This window comes from Prionailurus viverrinus, chromosome E1 (genome assembly GCF_022837055.1).
Source record: "Prionailurus viverrinus isolate Anna chromosome E1, UM_Priviv_1.0, whole genome shotgun sequence".
NCBI lineage: Eukaryota > Metazoa > Chordata > Mammalia > Carnivora > Felidae > Prionailurus > Prionailurus viverrinus.
Window position 1 is genome coordinate 13245481 of NC_062574.1, and position 26100 is coordinate 13271580.

General features: G+C 43.6%; 2 protein-coding genes across 3 annotated transcripts in view; one reads left to right on the plus strand and one right to left on the minus strand.

The window, feature by feature from the left end:
- Positions 1 to 23499, plus strand: part of ITGAE (integrin subunit alpha E) — a 72486-nt gene extending 48987 nt beyond the window's left edge. For both annotated transcript variants that reach the window (XM_047832069.1, XM_047832070.1), the window contains 13 exons: positions 897 to 1025; positions 4413 to 4486; positions 7875 to 8007; positions 9399 to 9497; positions 10029 to 10108; positions 10805 to 10882; positions 11389 to 11452; positions 11536 to 11643; positions 15013 to 15069; positions 15382 to 15477; positions 17242 to 17337; positions 21697 to 21801; positions 23173 to 23499. In XM_047832069.1, the coding sequence (XP_047688025.1) occupies positions 897 to 1025; positions 4413 to 4486; positions 7875 to 8007; positions 9399 to 9497; positions 10029 to 10108; positions 10805 to 10882; positions 11389 to 11452; positions 11536 to 11643; positions 15013 to 15069; positions 15382 to 15477; positions 17242 to 17337; positions 21697 to 21801; positions 23173 to 23268 (1215 nt within the window). In that variant the 3' untranslated portion in view covers positions 23269 to 23499. The remainder of the gene's footprint in view (positions 1 to 896; positions 1026 to 4412; positions 4487 to 7874; positions 8008 to 9398; positions 9498 to 10028; positions 10109 to 10804; positions 10883 to 11388; positions 11453 to 11535; positions 11644 to 15012; positions 15070 to 15381; positions 15478 to 17241; positions 17338 to 21696; positions 21802 to 23172) is intronic.
- Positions 11639 to 15021, minus strand: HASPIN (histone H3 associated protein kinase). The gene has a single exon (XM_047832073.1). The coding sequence runs from the start codon at positions 14811 to 14813 to the stop codon at positions 12465 to 12467; it is 2349 nt and encodes a 782-aa protein (XP_047688029.1). The 5' UTR covers positions 14814 to 15021; the 3' UTR covers positions 11639 to 12464.
- Positions 23500 to 26100: the final 2601 nt, after the last annotated feature.

A 26100-nucleotide genomic window follows, 5' to 3' on the forward strand; every position in this document is an offset into this window, starting at 1 on the left:
GGACTCAGCCTTAGAAGGACCTATAAGGATCATTTATTCCAATAAACTTATAAGTTATGCTTCTCACTACATATCTGTTCAGGGTGTTAATTGGATTAAGAAAGTGTTTGTAGCAAGTCTATGCCTTCCTTAAATAAAAACTACATTTTCTACCTAGGGATCATGCTCACCTACTCTCAGGTGTTCAAAGCTCCTACCATCACTGAAAGGCTCACTTAAGGCCAATGGCACCCTAAGTAATCTCCTCATCTTCAGGTTTTACCTTTCTTTTTTTTTTTTTTTTAATGTTTATTTATTTTTGAGACAGAGAGAGACAGAGCATGAACGGGGGAGGGTCAGAGAGAGAGGGAGACACAGAATCGGAAGCAGGCTCCAGGCTCTGAGCTGTCAGCACAGAGCCCGACGCGGGGCTCGAACTCACGGACCGTGAGATCATGACCTGAGCCGAAGTCGGACGCTTAACCAACTGAGCCACCCAGCCGCCCCAGGTTTTACCTTTCTAATAAGTCCTCCAGCTTGCTTTGAGAAAGACCTTTATGAACATAGATGTGACCACAATTCTTCCCTTCTGTGGCTTCCATTTGCCCTCCAAAAAATATTCAAGTTGGTTTGTAACTCTTGATGGCCAAAATCCCTTTGTGTTTGGGATGGGAACCCCATCCCAGTTTTCAGGCCTGAGGTTGTAGCAGATCAAGTGAGATTTTTCCAAAGCTCTAGGCAGCTTGGTTGAAGGAAGTTTCCCTTCAGCTTGGCTTATGTGGAAGAGGCTTATGACTTCTGACTCAACACTTTCATTGTTTATTTCTTATTATGACTACATCAGACTTAAAAGTATTCTTGTCATTTTTCCCCCACATGCCACTCCAATCCTGTATTACTTGGTGACTCTGTGGTAGCTCTGCGAGGAGGACTGCTTCTCCAGCATCAGTGTCAAGGTCAGCTACCAACTCCAGACCTCAAAGAGCCAGAGGGACCATCCCCACCCTGTTTTGGACCTCTACACTGAGCCCTTCACCATCTTCCAGGTGACACAGCAAGGCGAGACTCCTGGGAGCTGTCCCCCAAAAAGTACCTGTTCCTCTAACTTTAAAGAATGTTAAAGTTAGGAGTACCCTCAGACAGTATTTGGGCCCCTTGCTGTTTAAACGGGGGAAACTGAGTTCCTGAGATGATGTTCATTTGCCCAGGGCCTTACTGGTGGGTAACACAAGTCTCCAAACCACATGCAAGGTCAGTTCCTTTATGTTCACAGAAAACGTGCTTGCTACATATTTAATGATGCATAGGAATTTGTTGTCCGACTAGGCAAGGGTCTCTGGTGATAGTGTGGTGGGGGTCCTGTGTGGAGTCTGGACTGGGCCAACCTGCTCCTTCCTGTAGATAGGATGCTCTTTAGTGCATCTGCCTACCCAGGCCCTGACCTCGGCCTTCAGGCTGAATGTCTGATCTACCCAGAAACTTGGTGAGTGTCTGTCACAAGAAGCTTCTCTCATAACTCAGAGAAGTCAGAGGGAAAAAGAAACAGTCAAATTTCTTTATTTCTTTATTTCTTTATTTATTTTGAGAGAGAGAGAAAGTACAAGCGGTGGAGGGGCAGAGAGAAAGGAAGAGAGAGAATCCCAAGCAGGGTCTGGGCTAGCAGTGCAGTCCCCACCCTGGGGCTTGATCTCACAAACCGTGAGATCATGACCTGAGCTGAAACCAAGAGTTGGATGCTTAACTGAGCCACCCAGGTACCCCTCAAATTTCTTGATTCTTTGGTATATAGGGTGATTTGGTTCTCTATACCCTGGCCCCCAATGGTATTCTGTCAGTCTTCATTTAGAGGGTCTTATGGCATATAGAAAAATCAGCAAGATCAAAGTGACAACATACACATTTAAAATAATAATTACAGTCAGTTGGAATGAAAAGGAAAAGCCGCCAAAAGCAGTTCATACTGACATAGAAAATCTTCAGGTAGCGTACATATATTTCCAGGTAATCATAGGACACTCATGACTGTCTAATATTTTTACAACAATGCTCTATATAAATTAAATAAATATTTGGCTTAAGTTTTGGCCAGTATCCAATGAATCAGTCACAAACAGTGAATAGAAATAAGAGAATAATATAACTAGGGTGACTCTTTCCATTGCTCTTCTGCCCAGGAAGGAGAATCAGCCTCCCTATGAGCAAAGATTGGCATCTTAATTCTTTTAGGCAAGAAATTTTATCTTAAATTTATAATAGTATATTTATTTTGTAAATAATTTTTAAAATTTTGGTATTGACAGAATAGATGATTCAGAAAAGATTAGGAGAACTAATGTAACAAGTTTCATGAATAAGTAGATTATAATTATATACATTCTGTTTTTCAAACAAAATTCTTATACACACACACACACACACACATATATACACACATACATATACATATATATGTGAATATATATGTGTCACACATCCATATATGTGTGCATATATACAATGTATACATATCACATATACATATATGTGTATATATACATATCACACATTCCATATATGTATGTGTATGTGTATGTATATATATCACACGTTTATATTTTGCAACCATTTGAGAGTAAGTTACAAAGTTACAGATAGGATGCCTCTTAAACCCCAATACTTCAGTATATATTTCCTAAAAAACAAGAACATTCTCTTATCAAACCACAGTATGAGGATCAAAATCAGGAAATTGACAATGATAAAATGCTCTTATGTAATGTATAAACTTATTCAGATATCACCAGTTGTCCTATTAGTGTCCTATATGGCAAAAGAAAACAATTTTTTTTTTTCTGGCCCAAGATCATTCATTTCATTTTTTCATTACTCATCTTTCTTTAGTCTCCTTCAATCTGCAATAGTTTCTGGGTCTGTCTTTGCCCTTAATGACCTTACCATTTTTCAATGGTACAGGCCAATTATTTTGTAGAGTATGTTTCCTCATGGTTACATTCAAGTTATGCATTTTTGACAGGAATATCACAGAAGTGAAGTTGTGTCCTTCTAAGCGCACAGCATAGGAGGTACAACATGTTGATCTGTCCCTTTCTGGTACTATTTCCCTTTGTAATTAAAAGTATCTTTAAACTTTTTTTTTTAATGTTTTTTTACTTTTGAGAAAGAGAGAGACAGAGAGTGAGTGGGGGAGGGGCAGAGAGAGAGGGAGACACAGAATCTGAAGCAGGCTCTAGGCTCTGAGCTGTCAGCACAGAGCCCGATGTGGGGCTCGAACCCACGAACTGTGAGATCATGACCTGAGCTGAAGTCGGACACTTAACTGACTGAGCCATCCAGGAGCCCCTAACAAAGAGATTAAAAAAAAAAAAAATTATTCCACTAATGAAATGGGTGAGGAGAAATTATTTGGTGTTAGGTTAGGCACATAGATGTTTCCAAAGAATGAGTTCTAGCTGGGAGCTTAGATGCTTTAATCCTGCTCTCTCTCACTGGGCCTGGGTGAAAAAGCAGGCTACTTGGCTATATTAAAAGCAAAAGTAAAAAAAACCTGCCTCAGACTGTTAAGCTAGCCAGATAGAGCTCCAAGATCTGACTTCTTCAAACTGCATCTCCCTCCTCTGGGAAGTAAGTTTCCTTTCTAGCTTTGGGCTCCCATTCCAGCTCCAGGCCATGGTAACATTCCTTGCAGAAAGCTACTGAGGTGGTCACTGGCTGCTGGGGAGATAAACACAGAGATTCTCCAGTTAAGGAGCTGGCTGTTTCCTTCATAACAAAAAAGACAGATCCAGCTCCTTTAGAAAATTTGATTTTTTAACTTAACTAGGGCTGTTCACCTTGCCTGGGCCTTTTGGACCCTCTGTAACTTTCCAAATGATTTTGTTTTAGTATAGGCAAAATTACAAGGGGAATATTTATCCTACAGAGAAGACTAGTCATGGGGACAAGAAGCTCACAGGACTGGACCTCACAATATTTGGGTTAGGTGTCCCCCCATTCCTGCTCCTGCTGTTCCTGCCTCTACTTAAAAGGACTAAGGAAGCTTTTTTTTCTCCTAGGTTTTCCTCCCTAAAATGTTCAGATTAGTGAGTTGTGAGCAAGCCTGCTGCTTAATTCCCATGATATAAATGTGACAGGCACCCCCGCCATTCCATGAAGGTCCCCCCATTTTTCACCTTGGCCAGAGGCCTAAATCCTGGTGTACCTTTGTTGTAAGACCAAGCACACTCCGTACCCCTGACAGGTCAAGGAACGTCACAGTCACAGCTCTCTTGGCCACATGGGTACAACCCCAGTCTGTTGGCCTTCACGTCCTTCTACCTGCACTTCTCAGAGTCTAAGGAAGGACAGGTATGTCCTACGGAGAAGATCGAGAGGCAAAGCTCCCAGGGACGGTGGTGTCCCTGGTCTGACCCCTGCCTCTCTCTGTTTGCTTATAGCTGCCCTATGAGAAGAACTGCACGAATAAGCTGTTTTGTGTTGCTGACTTACAGATGGCCATCACCACCTCTCAGTGAGTTGTCAACTGCAACTAACTTTCTCCTGAAGGTGTACCCGGCAAACCCCTTAACAAAATTTGACTTTTCCTCATGGCCCACAAAGGGCTTTGAATCTATTACCTCACTGGGTCGTCAGCCACACGATGAGGGAGGCAAGAGATTTGTATTTCTGTCTTATAGATTATGGAACAGACTCAGTAGCTGAGGGACTGTGTGGGATCACAGAGCTCATTTGGTGGACTTGAACCCAGGTCTCTGACACCCTGGACAATGCTATTTTCATACCCTAGTGTTTCTTGCTCCTAGGACTACCCCAGGTAGAGGTAGCCTCTTCCTTGGCTCACCTGTTAACCCAATTACTTAACTAATTCATTAAATATTTATGGAGCATCTCCTCTGTGCCAGGCACTCTACATGCTGGAGATACATCAGCAAACAACATAGACAAAACAGCCTTGCCCTCCTGGTGTTTTAGGAGGAGAAGATAGTAGGTACATTTTATGTTGATGAGGTGTACTATGAAGAAAAGGCAGGGAAGGTGGGAGAAAGTGCCGGGTGGGGGTGGATTGAAGTTTTGGAGTGGTCAGGAAAGGGCTGTGGTGACATTTTGGTACACACAGGAGGAGATTGGGGAATGAACTCTGTGGGTGTCTGCAGGGAGAGCAGCTGCAAATTCCCTGAGATGGGAGCATACCTGGAGGTGGGAGGAATGGCCAGGACACCAGTGTGGTTGCAGTAGAATGAGGGAGAGGTAATGTGGGGGCAGGGAGAAAGGTTATATGGGACTTCTGAGGCCCTGCATAAGGGCTTTTATTGTGAACTGGGAAGCCAGACGAATGACAGGATCTTGCATTTTAACAGGCTCATTCTTGCTGCTGTGTGGTAGACTGCAGGTACAAAGGTGTAAGCAGGGAGATAGTAAGGATCTATTATAATAACTCAGGTGAGAAGCGATGGTGACTTGGGCCAAAGTGGTAGCAGGTAAAGGTGCCTATATTTTGAAGTTAGAGCCCACAGGACTTGATGACAGATTGGATCAGAGGAGTAAGAGAAAAAGAAGGGTCTAAGGCAGCTTCCATGGTTTCATCCTGAACATCTAGATTTGTGCTGTCCAATACAGTAGCCACTAGTCACATTTAACTATTTAAATTAATTAAAATTAAGTAAAATTAAAATTTTAGTTCCTCAGTTGAACTAGGCACATTTCAAGGGCTCAACACCCACATATGGCCAGTGATATTGAATAGCACAGATATAGACTATTTCCATTACTGCGAAAGTTCCCTTGGATCACACTGAACTCCACAATAATGGCGATGCCAAGAACTGAATTGGGGAAGCCTTTAGAAGACTGATTTTGGAAGGCAGGGTGGAGAAAAAGAGATAAGGAGTTTGACTTTGGACACGTGACGGTCTTAAAATGCCCTTCCTGGCTAGTAGTGCTGCACACATAACATGGCACTGATGGCCCATTGGCCGGAGTTGGCATCTGGGTGGAAGAACGCTGTTGCCTGAGTCCTGGTAAGCCTTTTCATAGACATTTGTAGGAATTGTGGATGGCTTAGTGCGGCCCATCCCAATTGCTAAGGATCCAGTTCAAGACTTCTGAGTGTTTTGGAATCCAGCCTAATAAACAGATGCAGCTGTTTCCAACAGGAATTAATTACAGCCAAGAACTTCCCTCCCAGCCAACTCCTTGGGATATATATAGCACACACAGCTGGCCCTACATCACCCCCTAGTGTAAATAGTAACCAGTCTCTTCTTTTTTCAAAAAGTATGATTGAGTCTAATCCTTAGCATCCAAATGTTTCAGGGGTTTCAACCTTTTTATGGACATGGATCTCCTAAAGAATCGAAGGAAAAAGCTCGAAGATGACATGGGCATAAAACATAAGTGTTTGCATTTGGGACCCTCTGAAACTGCCCCTGGCCCTCAGGTTAAGAACCCCTGTGAAATAGAACAGTGGCTCTCAGATCTCTCTCGTGGGCTCTAGAACAGTTTAGCCAACTGATGTTTCAACATCTCTACCTTGTTATGCCATAGGCACCTCTTTTTATATCCCTGCCTGAACTCATCTGTCAGCTGCCACCCTCTGGTCTTCCTCCAGTGTTCTCTCCCTCACGAATAGGACCACTTGGTCATCCAGTGTGAAAATTCAGGGCTCATCCTTGACTCCTCTCTCTGCTGCTCTGGTTACAAGTGTGGCCTTACCATACCTGGTTTCTATCCCTTCTCTCTATCCCCGCTACTACTATATTACATCAGGCATTTGCCATCCTTTTTTTTTTTTTTTTTTTTTTAATTTTGTAAAATGTTTATCTTTGAAGGAGAGAGGCAGAGTGTGAGTGGGAGAGGGGCAGAGAGTGAGGGAGACACAGAATCCGAAGCAAGTTCCAGGCTCTGAGCTGTCAGCACAGAGCCCGACGTGGGGCTCCAACCCATGAACCAGGAGATCATAACCTGAACCGAAGTTGGATGCTTAACCATCTGGGGCGCCCAGGTGTCCCAGGCATTTGCCATCTCTTCAGTGGATTTCCACAGCAGGCTCTAGTTGTCTCCCCACCCTCTCTCCTGCTAATCAATCTATCCTCTTCTCAGTTCTGATAAAACAAAAAGAATACTACCACAACAACAAAACACATGTCACAGTACTTCCCAGAGCTTCATATTCTGTTTTTGAACAGATTTCCTAGGTGGCTAGGAAATTTTCCTTATATCGCTAATGTGTTCTCCTGCAGATCTTGGTTATGGATAGTGGTTCTATACTCTGGGGTCCCACAGCACCTCAGTGGACTGAAGGAAGCTCTCACAAATCCCAAGTCTTCTCAAGTCTGAACAGACTGTTTTAAACCATACATTTAACCAACTGAGCCACCTAGACGCCCCAGTATTGAGCAGAGTATCTGGCACAGAGAAAGTACTCCATAAGTATATATGAAATGGATGAATTTGTGTAATGAAGTACCTTGCCTAGGGTTGCAGTGAATTGGCAGTAGAAAGAGTATTTAATTATAGTTTTCCCAACCCCCTTTTGAGACCGTTAGACCTCAGGCAAATTAGACTTTCTTGGCTTCTGTTTCCTTTTCTATGAAATGGACAGTAACCATACTATTTTATACAGTTATTACGAGGATTAATTGAGGATGTGAAGCATTGAGCACAGTCCCTGCCATATAGTAAGCACCAAATAATGGGAGGCATTATCACCGTCTCACATAGCAACTGAGGGGGGATAGCAGTCCAGGTGTTTGCTTATGTTGAGGGGGAAGAAAATCTAGGCTAAATGTATCCTTTAGGCAATTTAAGAAGTTAGTTAAGATTGTGCTATTGTATTGCATTGAGGTTTTTACAGATCAAATAAATTGGTAACATGTATCTATTTGCCTACTGCTGTGCAGGCAGGAATTGGTGGTGGGTCTCACAAAGGAGCTGACTCTGAACATTAACCTAACTAACTCTGGGGAAGATTCCTACATGACGAGCATGGCTTTGAATTACCCCAGAAACTTACAGTTTAAGAGGATACAGAAGGTAACTACGATGGCAGTTTTGGAAACATACACTTATGGCTGTCCCTTCCTGTACACCTGCTTTTTTATGGCAACCTCTGAACTGGTCTCCCTGCCTCCAGTCTCATCCAGGTCCATCCAATAAACTAGATGGATCCCTTCCAGTCCAGCTGCATGCTGTGCTATGGGTTCAGTCGTGCTATTCTCTGCCTAAAGAGCCACCAGTGATGCCGTTCTGCAGTCACTCCTTGCCTGCAGCCTTTCTTAACCAGGGTTCTGAGAGGAAAATATTCTCTAAGTTAGCCGGGACCGGGAAAGTAAAAGTCTGCCCTGCCATTCATCAACCTGGGATCACAGACTCAAAGCCAGCTGCAAGATACTAGGAAACTAATTCTCCCAAGGACATCCTGCAGCTGTGAAGTAACACTGAAAAGTGTTCTCTAAAATCATAGGCAATCAGAGACTTTGCTGCTTGAAGTTCTATCTGTAATTATGAAACCATCTCACTCTTGACTGGATAATATGTCACTTTGAAGAGAAGCTTTCATCTGAGGTACAGCGCTTCAGACAAAGCATTCTGGACACAACTTTACAAATCCACCCTAATAGTTTCCAAGGAAGGCGTCCCTGGGTCTGGCCCTGCTTTAGTTAGTAGAGCCTGTCAAAACTCTGCTTTACTTATATTTCACCTGAACTGCACCCTTCCCCGGAATCCTTTAACTGTCTTTGCTTTTGTTTCGTGAGATAGACATACCCTGGTGCAGTTTTCCTCATTGTAAGCAATCATTAAACCTGCCTTTGTCAAACTACAGGTTTGTCCCTGGGGTCTTAGGCTATTTGAGCTAGGATAGCATCGATTACCTGAAAATAATGAAATTACCTCATAAGCTTCTTGAGTGGAAGTGGTGTTGCACTATCCTTGGGAGAATTAAGAAAATTGTCCATGAAATCACCTTCTGTATTCAGTGGTCTAGATGAAGATCCATGGTTGAGAAAGGCTCCATGGCAGTGCTTGGCTCATGCTAGCCTTCCAGCCCATCTCAGGATATTAAGTTTGCATTGGTCCAAGGCCCATTTCAAATGCCTCGCTACCAATGAAGACTTCACAGATTCCTTCCTCCTTGTTGGATTTCACCTCTTTCGATACTGTTTTTCAGTGGCAGATCAGGGACTCCCTTCGCAGCTTTACAGAACCACTCCCTGGGCCTTGTATTTAAATTCCTCAACTACCTACTACTGATCCCTTTTGCCCAGCTTGTGAGGAAGACAGAGACCAAATCTGATTTGTGTCCTGACTCCTGGCAGATAAAGCCTGAGCTCTGGCATGTAGAAAATCAGTGAATATTTGAATTGGTATGAGGCAAATGCTTCCTTTTTTGCTCTTTAAAAACAGGGTCTTTTCTGTGTTAACAGCCTCCTTCTCCAGACATTTGGTGTGATGACCCTAAGCCAACTGCTTCTGTGCTGGTCATGAACTGCAAGATTGGTCACCCTATACTCAGGAGGTCGCCTGTGAGTCTGTTTTGGTCAGCTGACTCTTCTAACTTGGACTTGGTGTCTCTCACGTTCCCGGTCTCATCTGAATCTCTTAGTTGTGGTCTCCACACTGTACTGTAATCAACCCCTTCAGCAGAGCTTAGAGCTGCCAAGTTTGCTCTCAAAGTAGGGAGTGGTGGGATGGGAGATATAGCCGCAAATTGCTGGTTCACCCCCATTACAGCAGAGTGAAGTTGGGAGTAGTATGGGGGGAGCGGCAGACCCAGAGTTATTATTGTGAAGGGAGTCCCTGATCTGCCACTGATGATCTTTGTGCCGTGGGCAAGCTCTGAAGTGGTTTCCTCACCTGTACAAAGGGAATAATGCTGTCTGCCCAGCTTATTCCATATTGACATTGTGAGGCTTACATGGAATAATAGATGTGGAAGCATCCTGTGCTATAAAAATGTGAATATGAATTGCTTCCCTGGTCTGTTAGTAGGAGGCAATCTGAATTGTGGCTGGTATAGAGAGGAACCACGTGACTTTTTTTTTTTTTTTAAATAGGCAATCTTTTCAGTAGTTTGGCAGCTAGAAGAGAATGCCTTTCCAAACAGGACAGCCAGTATCACTGTGACAGCCACCAAGTAAGTACTGTCTGTGTCAGAGCAGGTCCAGGCTGTGGCCCTGGGAGAAGTCTCTATCCCGTGCGTGTGTGTTAAGAGTTATGGCTCCCTCACTGCTCAGGAAGAGCCTCAGTGAACCCATAAAAAGAACCTATGCTGCTGCAGTGACCTGGCTTTCCCTTCTTGCTATCAGAAATGTTGAAAACCTTCTTTTAGTGACACACAAAGCAAAACTAGCTTAGCGTCTGGTAAATTAGCCTTGGACGCAAGTTCTAATTCTGTTTCATTTAACTTTGGAGTTCTGTCATCTGCAAAACTTCTATGTTTGGGGGTGTAGGGTATAGTGTTAGGGAAGGGTTCACAAATGGGGATGATTCTGCCCCTCAAGGGCAGTGCCTGAAAACATTTTTGGTTGCCACAACCTGGAGCAGGGGGTGGAGGGTGCTACTGCTATCTAGTGGGGAGAGGCCAGGGATGCTGCTAAACATCATACAGGATAGCTTCTCACAAAAAATTATCTGGCCCAAAATGTCAATATTGTCAAGGTTGAGAAACTCTTTTAAAATCAGTGTTTCTCCAAGTATGGTCTTCTGCACTCTAATTACTTATCTTCAAGAGTCTTTTCTTACCTGACCCTCACTGACCCGGAGAAGCCAAGGTATGTAAGTAGCTGTGTACAAAGCAGGTGTGCTGTCAACTGACACTCTTATTTCCTAGTTTCAATGGAAAACAGTCTTTGGTCACAAAGACCCACAGCCTTCAGTTCAAGCATGCCTTCATTGCAGTTCTTCCCAAGTAAGTACTTCCGAGGGGCCAACACCTGCAGGAATTCTCTCTTGTGGGAACTGGTGGTCGGGGTGGATGTGGGCCTTGTCCTTCACTGATAGGAGGCTGCTTAAAGCCCAGGCTCCCACTGATCTCTGGGGCACTAACAGTTGGGTCCTAGAAACACATGGTAGTAACCAAAGGGGGAGCAGTGCCTGCTGGTCTTGCTACAAAAAGTTACTGATGTAATGCTAAGGAGGGAAGAGAGGAGCTGTGGCATTGAGAAATAAGGAAAGAGAAAAGTAAGGCCACTCTGAGGAATGATAATTAGACACACACAGAACCAGCCCTAATATACAGAATTCAAATATCCTACCTGATCCCAGCTGCCCTACCGCCACTCTACATTTTGATATTCAGCTTTGATTCATCTTAAGGATCTGGTACCCTCTTTCTTAGTGTATACAGTTGGTAGCATTCAGGCTCCTTTGAAAGAAGGGGGCCTTGAGGCCTAACAAATATCGTCTCAATTGCAGACCGTCAGTGATATACATGAACACAAGCCAGGGGCTTTCCGTCTACAAAGAATTCTTCTTCAATGTAAGTGCTTAGTGCCTATAATTGCAAAGTTACAGGTGGCAAAACACCAGTTTGATTTCCCACGCTCTGATTTTATTTTGCAGATACATGGGGAAAATCTCTTTGGAGCCGAATTCCAGCTGCAAATTTGTGTTCCAATCAAATTACAAGATCTCCAGATTATAAGAGTGAAAAACGTGACAAAAATTCAGGTACTTAGAGGCATTTCTTTATCATGATCACACCTCTTTTCAAAGTGACTATGGATTCTCAACGGTATGAAACCAGAGTTCTAGAAAAGGAGTAAAAACATGTTTAGTTAACCTGGGAACACATTGCCAAAGTCATGTTCACAAGAAATATCAACCATTCAGCTCTTAAAGCAACACTTCTGTTTTCCTCCCCTTGGTGAAAAATAAGCAAAAATTCAAACCTTTTTAATACCCATGGAGATACTTACTTTCCCTCTGAAACTGATAAATTCTGCTTGTCTTTGTGACTGGCAAATGAGCTTGATAAACATGAGATATTTCTTGCACTTCTCCCTATAAATTTACCATCTTCCTTTCCTCCCTCCAGTCTATTTCTGCTTTGCTACAGCCTCTTTACTCTCAGTTGACTCTTCATCTGTAGTATGGTTCCCTTATGGTACCTACAGCCACAGGCTCTCATCAGTATGAAAGTTGAGGTCTTTGGCTTTCCTTATTTACTTATTTATTTAGCTCAAGGTACATGAAATGTCAAGGCTCAGAAATGAATATATGGAAAGGCATTTATAGAATGGACTCTGCTGACAGAAAGAGGACTTCTAAATTGTAATCACTTGTTCCCATGTATAGTTTATTTTTAAAGAACATTTGTTAACTTCAGAAACATTTTAGTTTCTACTAGGAAACAAAATTCTTGTTTGAAAAGTTGATTAGAAACATTTAGAATGGGAAATCCACCCTGCTCTGGGGATGAAGGCTGAAAACAGCATCAAGGGCTTTAAGACCAGTACCCTCTCAGTTTGGGCCTGTAAGGCATGTCTGACTTACTTAAACAGACTGTGTTGGCAGAGCAGGTCAGTGGCAGACCTGAAATTCAGCATTGTCCTATAGAAATGCTGGATCTTTCTCTTCATTTGCTTCATGGCGGGGGTGTTACATTTAATCTTGAAGGTCATCTGTTTCAGAATCTTATCTGTGAGGTAATGGAGCCAGAGCACATTATTATAAGGGTGATATTCACCCCAGCAGTTGTTGTTCTCCTTCCTCATTAGCCTGTAGATCTCAAACTGGTAGTCACCTTCACCTGTAAATAGGTCCTCATCCATGGAAATGTCACAGAACACCACGATCCCATCCCGTTCCAACCGTGACAGGGTGTAGTCAATGATATTGACTTGTAGTCCACGGGTGGGGATAGTGCTCGTGTTCCCGTTGAGGGTGTACTGGAGCTCTTTGAGGCTGGTTTTCTTTAAGAGCACATTCCCCCAGTGTAAGTCTCGGTGCTCAAAGTGCAGGGATGCCTCGGCCACTGCGAGGGATGCTGTGATCTGGTGTAGAATGCTCTTTGCAGTAGCCATGGAGGACAGCTTCGTTCTCATTTGCTCTAAGTCAATCCCTCCAAACTCAAATTCCAGCACAATGAAGAGCTGGTCTTCCTCAAAAAAGTCAGGCCGGTCATTTGCAGACCCTTTAGTTGAGTTATAATGGTCCCAGGCTCTGAGGAGCAAGGGAGGGTAAGATCCTTGAACACAGTGCACCGAATTCAAACCAATAAAGCCTTCTGTACGGTTGTGTATCTCATCAGACAAAAGGCTCAACTCTTTGGAGATGATGATCTCCGGCAGAATTTCCTCAAAAGTTTTCTGATGGGCTCCGTTGACCAAATCTGGTCCTTCAATAGCAATGATTTTTAGGGCAACAGGTGTGTGATTAACAATTGTTTGAAACACTTCACCAAACACCCCTTCTCCAATCTTCTGACAGCATTCCAATTTTTCTGTGGAAAGGCAATTGCTAAAGGGGATAGGGCCCTCCTGATTGCATTCCCCGTAAACCTTTTCAGCATCTGATACCTTTTTGTCTGTGACATGTAGTGTCTTAAACGGGGTTAGCAAATACATGGAAGAGCAGTTCCAAGGAGACACGGCACTATTTGTTCTGTTCGTAACAGGAGGGTTTGGATATTCAGAGATGAGGGACTCAGAGAGAGAACTGGCAACGGTGTAGCTACTGCATACTTCTGATACAGCAGTCACCATCTTCTTCTTGTGGAAACTGAAAGAAGCCCTGGCTTTGGTCCAAGAGGCATTCTGTAAATGAGTCAGGTCCTGGGTGAGGGATGAGTCTTTTTCCCTCTTTTGGTCCCTCTTAAACTGGTGGTAATGGAGAAGGGAGGTTTCTACTGTTTCCTGCAGTTTCCTTTTTCGACTAGGCCCAGTTCTCTCAGGCCTGTTGATTTCCCCAGGTACAATACAGCCCTTGCAACCATCTGCCTCCTCGGAGTCTATCTGGGCAGCCCCTTGAGACCCAATCTGTTGACAACAGCCCTGGTCTGTGGCCCTCTTCTTACCCATGCTTGAAAAACCTGGCCTCTCCAGCCTCTTCCCCGTCTGTTCCATTTCACAGCAAGACTCCCTCATATTCCTCCCAACTGCCCCACTCTCAGAATCCTCAGGGTTTCCAGAGTCCGTGACACTAAAGAGAGCTGACCTGAGGTTGGCATGGGCTTGGTGGGCCAACCTAGTGAACCTGCCTCCTCCTGTTGCTGCCTCCTGGAGGCGGTGGAGGGATGCTGGGTCCAGGGAGGCTGCTGGGAGGTGCAAGCCACTCGGAACTTCAGAGGTTGCATCCAAAGAGGCGGCGGGGCCGGTCCCGAGGACACTGTCTCCTGGCGCTGGGAGGCCGGGGCCAGGAGAGGCCAGACTGCTGAACAGGGAGGCACTGGTGCCCAGCTCGCCGCCGTCCCCGGGCCGGCTGCACGCACTGAGGTCCGGGCTCAGTAGGCACGGGTTGCCGTTAGAGAAGGGCGGCGGTTCGAGCGGCCCGCAGGGGGTGCTGCAGTTCTGCGGAGGCCGAGCTCGCAGCCTCAGGCGTCTTGGGGTCGCGATCAGACTCGGCCGGTCCTCGGAGACTCGACCGCCAGGGCCCCTCCGCCGTCGACCCACCGGAAAGCCGAGGAAGTCTGGGTCGTCGGGATCGTCGGAAGCGATAGAGCGCGAGGGGCCGCCGCTGCTGGCGTCGCTGCTACTGCTGCTGCTGAATAAACGCTTCCGGTCTTTCGGCGGGAACCACTGCGCCGCTGCCCTGCCGGGTCGCCGCCGCGGCCCCCCGCCGCCCGCAGCCCCATACGTTCGGAAGAGCCGATTCCCAGGTCGCGGGAGCGACGCCGCCATCGTCGGCACCCGCCCAGAGGTTCAAATGCAAACACCGCGAGACTTCCTCAAGGCAGAAGCGCCCGCCAGCTAGGACTGCTGGGTCCTAGCGTCCGGCCATGCGCATGCGCATCACGATGGGTGTCGCCGGGGCTGGGAGAGGGCGGATAACTGATAGTTTGGCGTCCTCATATCCGCTGTGGAATGGCTCTCGTTTCAGGACCACACTCTGTGCAGCCAGACTCAGGTGGAAAGGTGCGGGAGCGATCCTGTTCAGGTGAGCGCGGCCTTCCCGAGAGGCCGAGGGAGGGAAGAAGTGCTTGAAGCGGGTGACGTGAGAGGTCCGATGCTCCTTTCCCCGACGTTTACTCCTGAAAACCTATGCAGGGCGGCCTCAAGGCGCTCCTTAGCCTCTTCTCTGGGTAACGTTAGCCATATCTGTGGCTTTGCTTGAGCCAAGGTGAGGACTGAAACTGTATACACCCTCTTTTCTGGTATCTTAATGTGCCCTGCGTGCTAAGTGTTAAAGCTTTCATCTTTTGCACTCAAAAAGGGATTGTGCTAATTATAACCAGAGTTTCCTTTTCAGCATGGGAAAAAATGGCATTCAGTGAACTGTGTCATCACTTCAAATAAGGAAAACGTAACGGTGGCTGCAGAGCTCTACTTGAGTCAATTTCAGCAGGTACTTGAGATGGTGAAATGCTCCAGATTTGACTCACTTGTTCCTCACGTGCATCTCCTATCTTTCGGAGAAAAATTAATGGCATCTCAAATGTAACATGTCCAAAACAGGTGTCTCGATCTACTTTTTGCCTCAATCTGTACTTTACTCAATTACTTGGGGTAACTTAGTAGGGTAACTTACTCTAGTTATTTATTTTAGGAAATACTTGTGACTCTCTCCTTCCTTTCCTACATCCCCATATCTATTACAGCAGCAAGCTCTATCATTCCACCTCCAAAATGTATTCTAAATCCATTCACTTCTTTCCATCTCCACTGCTACTATTGTAGTTCTGGCCACCATCTTTTGCTCCAGCTATTACAGTAACCTGCCTCTTCCTCTTGTCTGCGCTCTTGCCATGGCCTCTACAAATCTGTCTTCACATAACAGCTATTTTAAAAGTAAACATTGTGCCACGCCTCTCCAAAAAAAAAAAAAAAGTGACATTTGAATACACCTAGACTAGGGCCGCCTGAATGACTCAGTCAGTTGAAGGTCTGACTCTTGATTTCAGCTCAGGTCATGATCCCAGGGTCGTGGGATTGAGCCCCATGTTGGGCTCTGCGCAGAGCGTAGAGCCTGCTTAAGATTCTTTCCTTCCCTCTGCCCCTCTCCCCAACTTGTGCGTGTGCTCTCTCCAAAATATTTTTTAACAAATTAATTAAAAAGTGAATACTTCTAGACTAAAACACATACTTTTTCAGTGGCCTGCAAGGTACTGCATGATCTAGTCTTTGCTACTTCAACTTTATCTCTTAGTACTCTCCTCTTTCCCACTTTTTTGAAAAAAAGTTTATTCATTTATTTTGAGAGAGAGAGGGAGGGAGGGAGGAGGAGGGGCAAAGAGCGAGGGAGAGATAATCCAAAGCTGGCTCCACACTGTCAGTCAGCATAGAGCCTGATGCGGGGCCTGAATTCACAAATTCCGAGAACATGACCCAAGCTGAAATGGTTGGATGCCCAACCAACTGAGCCACCCAGCCCCCTTTTTTTAATATTTATTTTTGAGAGAGAGAGCGAGCATGGGAAGGGTAAAGAGAGAGGGGGACAGACGATCTGAAATGGGCTCTGTGCTTACAGGAGAGAGCCCAAAGCAGGGCTCAAACTCAACAAAACTGTGAAATCATGACTTGAGCTGAAGTCACATGCTTAACTGAGCCACCCAGGGCCACTCCACTTGCCACTCCCCACTTCTTATACTCCAGATATTGTCCTTTCTCCAATATTGTTCTGGCCACATGATCTTTGTACTTGCTGTCCCTTCTGCATGACAGTGCTTTTCCCCTGTATCTTTATGTGCATGGTTTCTTATAATTAGCTCAGGCATTACCTTAGAGAGGCCTTCCCTGATCACTCACTCTAAAGTGGGAAATAGGAGGATCGAGTGTAACACCTCACAGTGATCCAGATGAGAATGATGAGATCTGAACTGAAGGAGTAGCAATGAGGGTTGGAGAAAACAGACAGATGAGAGAAAGAACAAAAAGGAGAATTGTCAGGAACTGATTCGGGGCTGGTGAATGGTGTTGTGACATGAGGTAAAGTGCAAAGGAAAAGCAGTTGGGGAACGATTGCAGGATACTTGCTTGGGTAACTGTGGTTGCCAAGACCACTAACTAGACAAAGGAATACAGGAGAAGGAACACATATAAAGGAAAAGATGCTGTTCAAAAATAGTAAGTCCATGTCTAAAATATGTTTTATCTACCCTCTATCTTATAGTTACAGAGAGATGTAAATGAACTGCAGATCCTTGGTGAAATAACTTTCAACAAATCTCTGTATGAGGGGCTGAATGCAGAGAACCACAGAACTAAGGTAATCCCTGGCTGTTTTCTGTTGTTCTGGACAGTGTCCTGGGGAGACTGTGCCTAGCCTTAGAGCCCCTGTACCAGCACTCTTCCTGTTTTCAGTCTTAACACCTCTGATCTTGACTCTACCAAGAGCTGCCTCTGTGACCTTGAATTAGCCAGCATCAGCCTCCATTTTTCCATCTGTGAAATGAAGCAATTGAGTAAGAGGCTTAAGCTGAAATAACTAGGCTGAAATCAACAGCTATGTATACTTTGATTTGAGAGTGTATTGTATTTTTAAAATTTGCCAAGTGAGAAATTATTTTTTTGTATACATTAATTGCCTTCCTCGTGTGTAGTATTGTTTAGTTATGGTATTAACCAGTTACAATACTCAGGAATGCATAATTCTTTTATAAATCTTAAACTAAATACTGGAACACTTGGGATTTCTTTTGCAAAAGTGTGACCACAAATCATACTAATGTCTGTGATCTATGGGCTAAATGCTGTGTGTGCTACTCTGAGCTGTCATTCTTGTTGACACTTAACCTAGATGTGCTCCTGGCTTGAGAGAGAATCCATCTGTGGGCCCTTTAGTCAGGCATGATCATTACTGGAGGGGATGTCAAGAAAATGAGCTGGATTGCTAAATGTTAGGTTCTCTGATTTCCTTCCTGGGGGACGAGAAACGAACAGTTCTCTAGACATGTCAGAAATAACACTTTTCTTTTTAACTATTTCTAATACAGAAAATTATATGGGGGAAAGAGAAGTGCCCCATTGTCCCACTGCCTAGATTTAAAAAAATAGAAGAACAAGAAAATCCAAGCCTTACAGAAAAATATCAAATGAAAAATAATGGTTCCTTCATTCCCCCCCCTTTCCCATGCCCCCAGCTCCTTCTTCCCAAAGGGTGTTATGGTTAACAGTTTCTTATATGCACATTTGTGAATTATTTATTTCTTCCTCTTGCTGATGGCTTTTATTTCTATACATAGATTCCTTATAATTATTTTCCTTTCTTTAAATTCAATACCCTAAGCAAAGTGTTAAGTTGTTCCTGACAATAAGCAATAAGGGTAGAATGAACCTGTGAGTGTAAATACCTATGTATCCAAGTGCGTTTCATTTGCAAGTAAGGGAAAACTCCCACTAAGGTACCATAAGGGCATCTGTTGTTTGTCTGGTCAACGGCCTGGCTCCTTTGAATCTTGTGCCCTTCCATCTGTGTTGGTGATACCTTCCCTTGTGGCCAGCACAAAGCTACCACCTCTCCAAGTGCTGCGTTTTCATGTGTCAGGATACAAAATAAGAAGCAAGAGATCAGTAGCAAAACTTCCCTTTGTAGGAAGGGAAATTTTCCTAAAAACTCCCAGCAGCTGTCTCCTTACATCTTGTCAGTGAGAACTGGATCTCATGTCAGTCACTGGCAAAGGGGAATAGCTCTGTCATGATTAGCTTAGATCAGCCATGATTTCTGATAGAAAATTCAAAAATTCAGTGTTCAGCTGCAAGCAGTAGGTACCCTGTGTCCCGCTTCTCCTTCACCTTTACCAGGGTAGCTTTGGGGTACCTTTGGAACCTGTGGGTTTAGAAGAGGAAAAGGGGAAGAGGCTTTGAGAAAGAGGAGCATTTCTTTTACTCAGATCTGGCCTGTTATACCACTATGACCTTGGGATTTCCTTTCATTATTTTCATAAACCCATACTCTCAAGTCCTTCCCCCTGCTACCTCCCCCCCCCCCCACTTCACTCTTACATAGAAGAAAAACCAGCTCTCTTCCTGTTCTTCCTCCCTGTCTGTTGCTTTGCTCCCTCTCTATTGTCAAGGCCCAGAACTTACACCTATTAAGCTCAGCTCCGTCTGAATTAAATAGTTGCCTGGAGGGTCAACCCTAGGAAGTAACCAGCATTTATAACTTAATTGGAGGAGGCCTTAAAGGAGTAAATTTGTCCATCTTTCCAACTCATACAGCAGTTATCCCCGACCTTGTTGCTTAGACACTTGCATGAAAGGACTCAGTGTTTTGGGCAGGCAGAGAAGTCTTGATGGCCCTCTGACCCCACTTAAGTCCTGGGAACATGCTCTGGGCATGGTCTGTATGCTGGCCACAGCTTGGGAGGGCCATAAATGGGTCTCGGGAAGCAACACCCGATGAGCTTTCCAGCTGAGTCCTGTTAGTGAGAAGAGAGTTTAGACTCTTGAGATTGAGACAGCCTTTAGACGACAATGCTGGGGATGCTTCTAATATAAGAACTCTGTAAGTACACTTGACCCTTGAACAACCTGAGGATTAGAAGTGCCGGCTCCCCACATAGTCGAAAATCCATGTATAACTTTTGACTCCCCAAAGACTTAACTACTAATAGTATACCGTTGACTGGATGTCTTATTATATTATTATGTTATATACTGTATTCTTATAATGAAGTAAGCTAGGGAAAAGAAAATGTTAAAGTCATAAAAGATACATTTATAGTACTATATCACAAATAAATCTGCATATAAGTGGACCTACACTGTTCAAGCCTGTGTTGTTGAAGGGTCACCTGTAGTATTCATGGATGCCATTTTGCATGCATTATCATATCTTAACATATACTTTAGTTTGGTGAAGAGCAGACCAGTGTCTTTGTCATATTTCATGTGGGACAAACGTGTTATCAGACTTTAGGGGTTTGTGCCCTAAGGTCAAAAAGAGCTGTCAGAATGATGTCAGAACAGAGTTGGAAAGGACTTAGAGATCATTTAAAATAGGTCATCATTTTGAAGATGATGAGCTGGGGGCCCAAGGACACAGAGTGGCAGAGCTGGATGTAAAACTGATTTTCTTTCAGTGTTCTCTCAAACCTAGAGACCAGTCCCTTGGGACCTCTGTTAAAAACTGTCAGATAATCCTTAACAGATCTCCTGACTGACCAAAATAGTGTAAAGTGTTTTGTCCTTTACGTAATTTTGTTGTGCTGTTGGTTTTTTGTTTTTGTTTTGTTTTTTGGGGGGGGGAGGGGTTGTTATTTTTTTTCCTCCATTTTTTGTTCTCTTTGCTTTTCGAGGACTTTTTTTTGTTTTTGGTACATCTGGCTCAGAGATTCTTTCTTTGGCCATGTCCAGTCTTTTTTTTTTAATGAGCCCATCAAAGGCTTTCTTCATTTCTGTTACAGTGGTTTTTTTTATCTCTAGCATTTCTTTTTGGTTCTTTCCTGGGATTTCCATCTCTCTTTCATTGCCTATCTGTTCTTTGTCTTTGTTCTTGCATGCTGTCTACTTTATCTGTTAGAGCCCTTAGCATGTTAATCATAGTTGTTTTAAATTCCAAGTCTGACGATAATTCAAACACCTTTCCGTGTCTGCTTCTGAGGCTTGCTTTGTCTCTTCAAAATGTTTTTTGCATCTGGATATGTTTTATGATTTTTTCTTTCTTTCTTTTTTCCTGGTAATTTTTTTTTCCTGATAACCAGATACGATGGACCAGGTAAAGGAACTGTTGTAAATAGGTCTTTAGTGATGTGGTGAGGTGTGGAAGAGGGGAAGGAGGAAGTGTTTATGTGCTCTACCATCCTGTGATTAGATTTCAGTCTTTTAGTGAGCCCATGCTCCTGTCTGTGAACCTACACCTCTGGGCTGTGAACCTCAGAAGTATTTCTCATTTTTTTTTTCAGTCCCCTTAGGTGGGACAGGATACCTAGAGTTGGGTATTTCTCTTACCCTGGGTCAGTTAGGCTCTTAGCAGGTTACGCTCCAATTAACTAGTTTCCCCCGATGGCAGGCCAGAGTGCTCTGGCCTATTTCAAAATGGTTCCTTTTCTTCTCCCCTTGCCAGAAGCATCAAGGGATTTTTCTCGAGTATTTACTGTAGGAATCTGGTCAAGCTCCTAGAGGAAAACCTTATAGTGTTGTGGAGGCTCCCACATGACTGGGTTCCCTGGAGGTTTTAACTCTGAGAGTTGTCAGTACTGAACTTCTCATGATTAATTCATGAATTACAGATTGGGTTTTCCTACCCCAGCGCTGGGAAGCCTCTACTGCCTGTATTTATCTATCTGTCTTGCTAATCTTGGGGGCAGCAGTTTGCCAAGTATCCTCCCCTCTCTTAGGGCGCCAAGAAGAGTTGTTGCTTTTTCAGTCTGTTCAGCTTTTTACTTGTTAGTACGGAGTGGCGCCTACCACGCTCTCTACATGTGGAACCAGAAACTGAAAGCCTCGTTAGGTAATTTTAGATGCTGCTTCAGGAAACTTTAGCTTTTTCCCTTACTGTCATCAGTCTTGGTCAATATACAGAATGTTGCCAAGTTCTCATATTTTGCTCCTGAAAATAACATGTGGAATTTTTTTCTCATCTGCTTTAGGAGACTTATTGGATGATCTCTGTATCTTGTTCTAGATCACTATCATCTTCCTGAAAGAGAAGGAGTATTTGCGCCTCATCTTTATAAGCAGTGCTGGTGGCCTTCTGGTTTTGATTGTGATTATAATCACCCTTTTCAAGGTCAGTTCTACTCATGTGAAGTATTAAGATACAGAGATTTTCCTAAAACGGATTTGATGGTCATTCCCCTATTTTAAATCCTTTACTTTCCTTCCCCTGTTTTAATGTTCAGACATTTTTTTTTTTTACTGCTTTCAAGATCCTCACTCTCCAGCCTTTACCCTTCTCAACTCTTAAGTCTTGCTTTTTCCTCCAAACACGTGTAACTAAATAGGTTTGTGTCTGTGTGCTTGCTGTCTATACTGCCTTCCCCCCACCCCGATGCCCTTTCCCACCTTGCTCACACTCTTCCCTTAAGACCCAGCCCAGAGATTCCTCAGTCCTCTGAGCTATGTGCTTTTCCTGTGAGCTACTTTCTGTAAACCCTTCCAGGTGTCAGTCATCACACTGTATTATAATTATTTCTGTTCCTAGTAGATTGTGAGTTTCCCTTTTATTTTTTTCCTCAATTTTTTTTCTTTATAATTAAGTAATCTCTATACCTAACATGGGGCTTGAACTTAACAACCCTGAGATCAAGAGTCTCATGCTTTACCAACTGAACCAGCCAGCTGCCCCTAGATTGTGCATTTCTTGCTGTAGGAGGCCATACTGTCTGTAGTAGGCTGAGTATTTTTATATAACTAAGATCCATTATAGCCAAAATTATAATATTTTGCAGAATTAGTTAAGTTAAAAAAAGGTGCAGGAGCAGGGCAGCTGAGTGGCTCAATGGGTTAAGTGTCTGACTTTTTTTTTTTTAATGTTTACTTATTTGAGAGAGAGACAGACAGACAGACAGACTGTGACCTGGGGTGGGGCAGGGAGAGAGACAGAGGGAGACACAGAATCTAAAGTAGGGTTCAGGCTCTGAGCTGTCAGTGCAGAGCCTGATGCGGGGCTCAAACTCGTGAACCACAAGATCATGACCTGAGCCGAAGTTGGACACTTAACTGACTGAACCACCCAGGCGCCCCATTAAGTGCCTGACTCTTGATTTTGGCTCAGGTCATGATCCTAGGTCATGGGGTCAAGGCTTGCATTGGGCTCCTCACTGAGCTTGGAGCCTGCTTGAGATTCTGTGTCTCTCTCTCTTTTTCTCTTTCTCTTTCTCTTTCCTCTGTTTCTTCTCTACTCAAACATGCTCTCTCACTCAAATCTAAAAAAAAAGGTTAAGGAGGTTTGGGGTTTCAGAGGAAGGTGGAAAATCACTTCTGACTGGAGAATGAAAAGGCTTGTGGAAAGGTAGCATTTTAAGACTGATCTTGAAGGATCGGATTATCAGGGAGAAATTCAGAGGAGGTGTGAGAAGTTCTAGAGAACTAGATGATGGTTTTCTAAAACAGATGGGTATCTTAGGTCTATAATGGGACTTCCCCTCCTTTGTTTTAGTTTGGCTTTTTTAAAAGAAAATACCAGCATCTGAACTTGGACAGCACACGGAAGGCCTCGCTGAAATCAGAGAATCTGCTCACAGAAGAAAATTAGGACCAGCTTCCTCATCCATTGGGAGAGAACATCAGCTAGTCCTTCAAGTTCTAGAGACTTGGTGTCGTTACTTTTTTTTTTTTTTTTTAAGATGATCTAGAGCAGAATCTAACAAATTGTTAATGGAACATTGTTTTTTAACCATACACTGTCCCCAGAGTGTCTGTGTATTGTGCAGAAAATAAACTTGGGAAACATTTGAAATTAAATAAAATTAAATTTTCCTTTAAAGAAGTGCCTTTAGTACAGAAATATACTTTGTGATATTTTTTTTCTCCAAGAGGAGGTATAGCAATTTCCAACCTTATTTGCCTAAGAATGCTTTTTTCTTGGCATTTCCATTGATGTCTCCCAACATAGTGTTCTACAAAGTACATCTTGGGGGACAGTGGTCAAAAGATCCTGGCATTTTCAAGATCCTAAGATGTGGCCTATTACTTCAAATCAGAATGCAAAAAAAGCACGCCTGGAACAAATGTAAAAAGTAGAAAAACAGAGGTCACCAAAACAGGAACTAGAAGGTGAGGAGAAAAGCAAGACTGTTCTGTAATTTCATTTCTGTTGTATGTATGAATACATCTATTTAATGCACCGTGCTAATCCTTACCCAGCTTCCTGCTCAGTGAATTGCTCAGGGAGACTTCTGTTCCTTGGTAAATACTGTCACCAGGAGAGAGCATTCTTCCACAGGAGGAGATGGAACCTGGCCTGGGAGTTGGGGGCACAGAGATGAGGGCCTAGTAACAGGCCGGCTTCGCTCTTAGTATCTTATTTTATTTTTATATCCCTTGCTGTCAAAACTTGGCCCCATCTCCCCACTTTTAACCCTGCAATGGAACAGTCTTTGTTTTCATGGATCATAAAAGTCATTGCAATAAATTAAATGGTGTATCAGTATATAATGTAGAAAGATATCCTTGTCTTCTTGATCTAATTCAGATGCTTTCGTTATTTTTTTAATTTTTAATTTTTTCTGAAATGTGTGTGTGTATAAAGTGCAAATTAGGGACTGAGTTTTGCTTTTTGTTTTGTTTTTCTCCCACAAGCATAACGAACTTTCACAGCACCATTAACTGAAATAACCACCTCCTTTTTGCTTATTCACGCTCTCCCATTTCGCAGGGGCTAAAAGGCTTCAAACATCTCCCAGACTCCTATGAGGTGGGTTTCTAATTTCGATTTTTCCAGTGAGAGGCACTTGAATGAGAGTGGAAGGTGGAAAGATAGGAGGTCTTTCTTTTGGTTGCGGCAGCAGTGGTGGAGGCAGGTGAGTACAGACCCCTGAGCGGCAGTGCGACAGCACGGCCCCTCCCTGCAACTCCCGACCTCTGGGTGATACCAACTCTCCCGTTTTTATCTCCCAGCCCTCCCAACAGATTTGAAACATAACTCTCATTAGTAAATCCCTTTCTGCTTGAAATATCTAGAGTGGTTTCTGTTTTCCTGTTGACCTTGAGTCTAACTATATTATTTCCAGTGAATAACAGCTGTCTCTATGTCATTTAATGAAATGTCCATTAATAAATTAAAATTCTGCTGTTACTACTCGTGAAATTCCTATGAATGCATATAAATTCTGGAAATTTAATTTTGTTTCACTGATCTGTTTGTTCCTGTACCAGTACCACAATTGAAGGAACACTTTTTAGCATTATGCAAACGATAAATTCTAAACAGCACAAAGGTATCTAAAAAATAAAAAGTTAGTCTCCCTCTCCTCTCCACCTCCAATCTCTTTCCAAAAGCAACCACTGTTAATACATTTTTAGGTATTCTTTAAAAATATTCCTCTGCATATACCAGCATATGCATATCCATGTGTGGATAAAGGAATTAGATTGTATAGATTGTTCTCCCTCCTACTTTTTCATCTAATGGATTTTAGGCATCTTTCGGTAGCAACCTCTGCAGATCTACCCCATCCTTTTTAACAGTTCCATGATACACTGCATTGTATTTACCTAACAGATCCCTACAAGTGGATATTCAGGGTGTTTCTATTTCTTTCCTTCTTTTTATTACAAAGAAAAGGTGTGATGAACATCTCTAAACACGTATCCTCCCTGGTGTGCTTTTCAGGTATGTCGATGGGTAAGTTCCTAGCACAATCACTGGCTCCGAGATGACGTGCATTTAAAATTTTGATAGACGGGGCGCCTGGGTGGCGCAGTCGGTTAAGCGTCCGACTTCAGCCAGGTCACGATCTCGCGGTCCGTGAGTTCGAGCCCCGCGTCGGGCTCTGGGCTGATGGCTCAGAGCCTGGAGCCTGTTTCCGATTCTGTGTCTCCCTCTCTCTCTGCCCCTCCCCTGTTCATGCTCTGTCTCTCTCTGTCCCAAAAATAAATAAAAACGTTGAAAAAAAAAAAATTAAAAAAAAAAAAAAAAAAATTTTGATAGACGAAATAAGTCATGGGAACGAAAGGTACAGAACGGGGATTGTAACCAGTGGCATTGTGACAGCACTGTATGGTGACACACGGTAGCTACACTCGTGGTGAGCACAGCAGAACATGTAGAGTTGTTGAATCACCGTCGTACGCCTGAAACGAATATAACATTGTCAGCTAGACTTCAATTCAGTTGTTTTTGATAGATGATGACAACCTCCAAAAGGTTTCTACCAGTTGACAACCCCACTCAGAGAATATCAAAGTGCCACCGTGTCCATTGCCACCAGCTGGGCATCATCACATTTTCACTATTTTGCCAACCTGATCATTGAGGAAAATGGGATTCTGTTTTTGATACCAGTTTTCATTATAACTTTGCAGTAAACTGTGATACCTGATAGGACATTTTCATTCTTAAGAAAAACTACTGCTTCTATTCTTT

What these genes read in the sequence shown, in the direction of transcription:
- HASPIN (XM_047832073.1), bottom strand. Translation starts at nt 14,813, where the DNA reads ATGGCGGCGTCGCTCCCGCGACCTGGGAATCGGCTCTTCCGAACGTAT.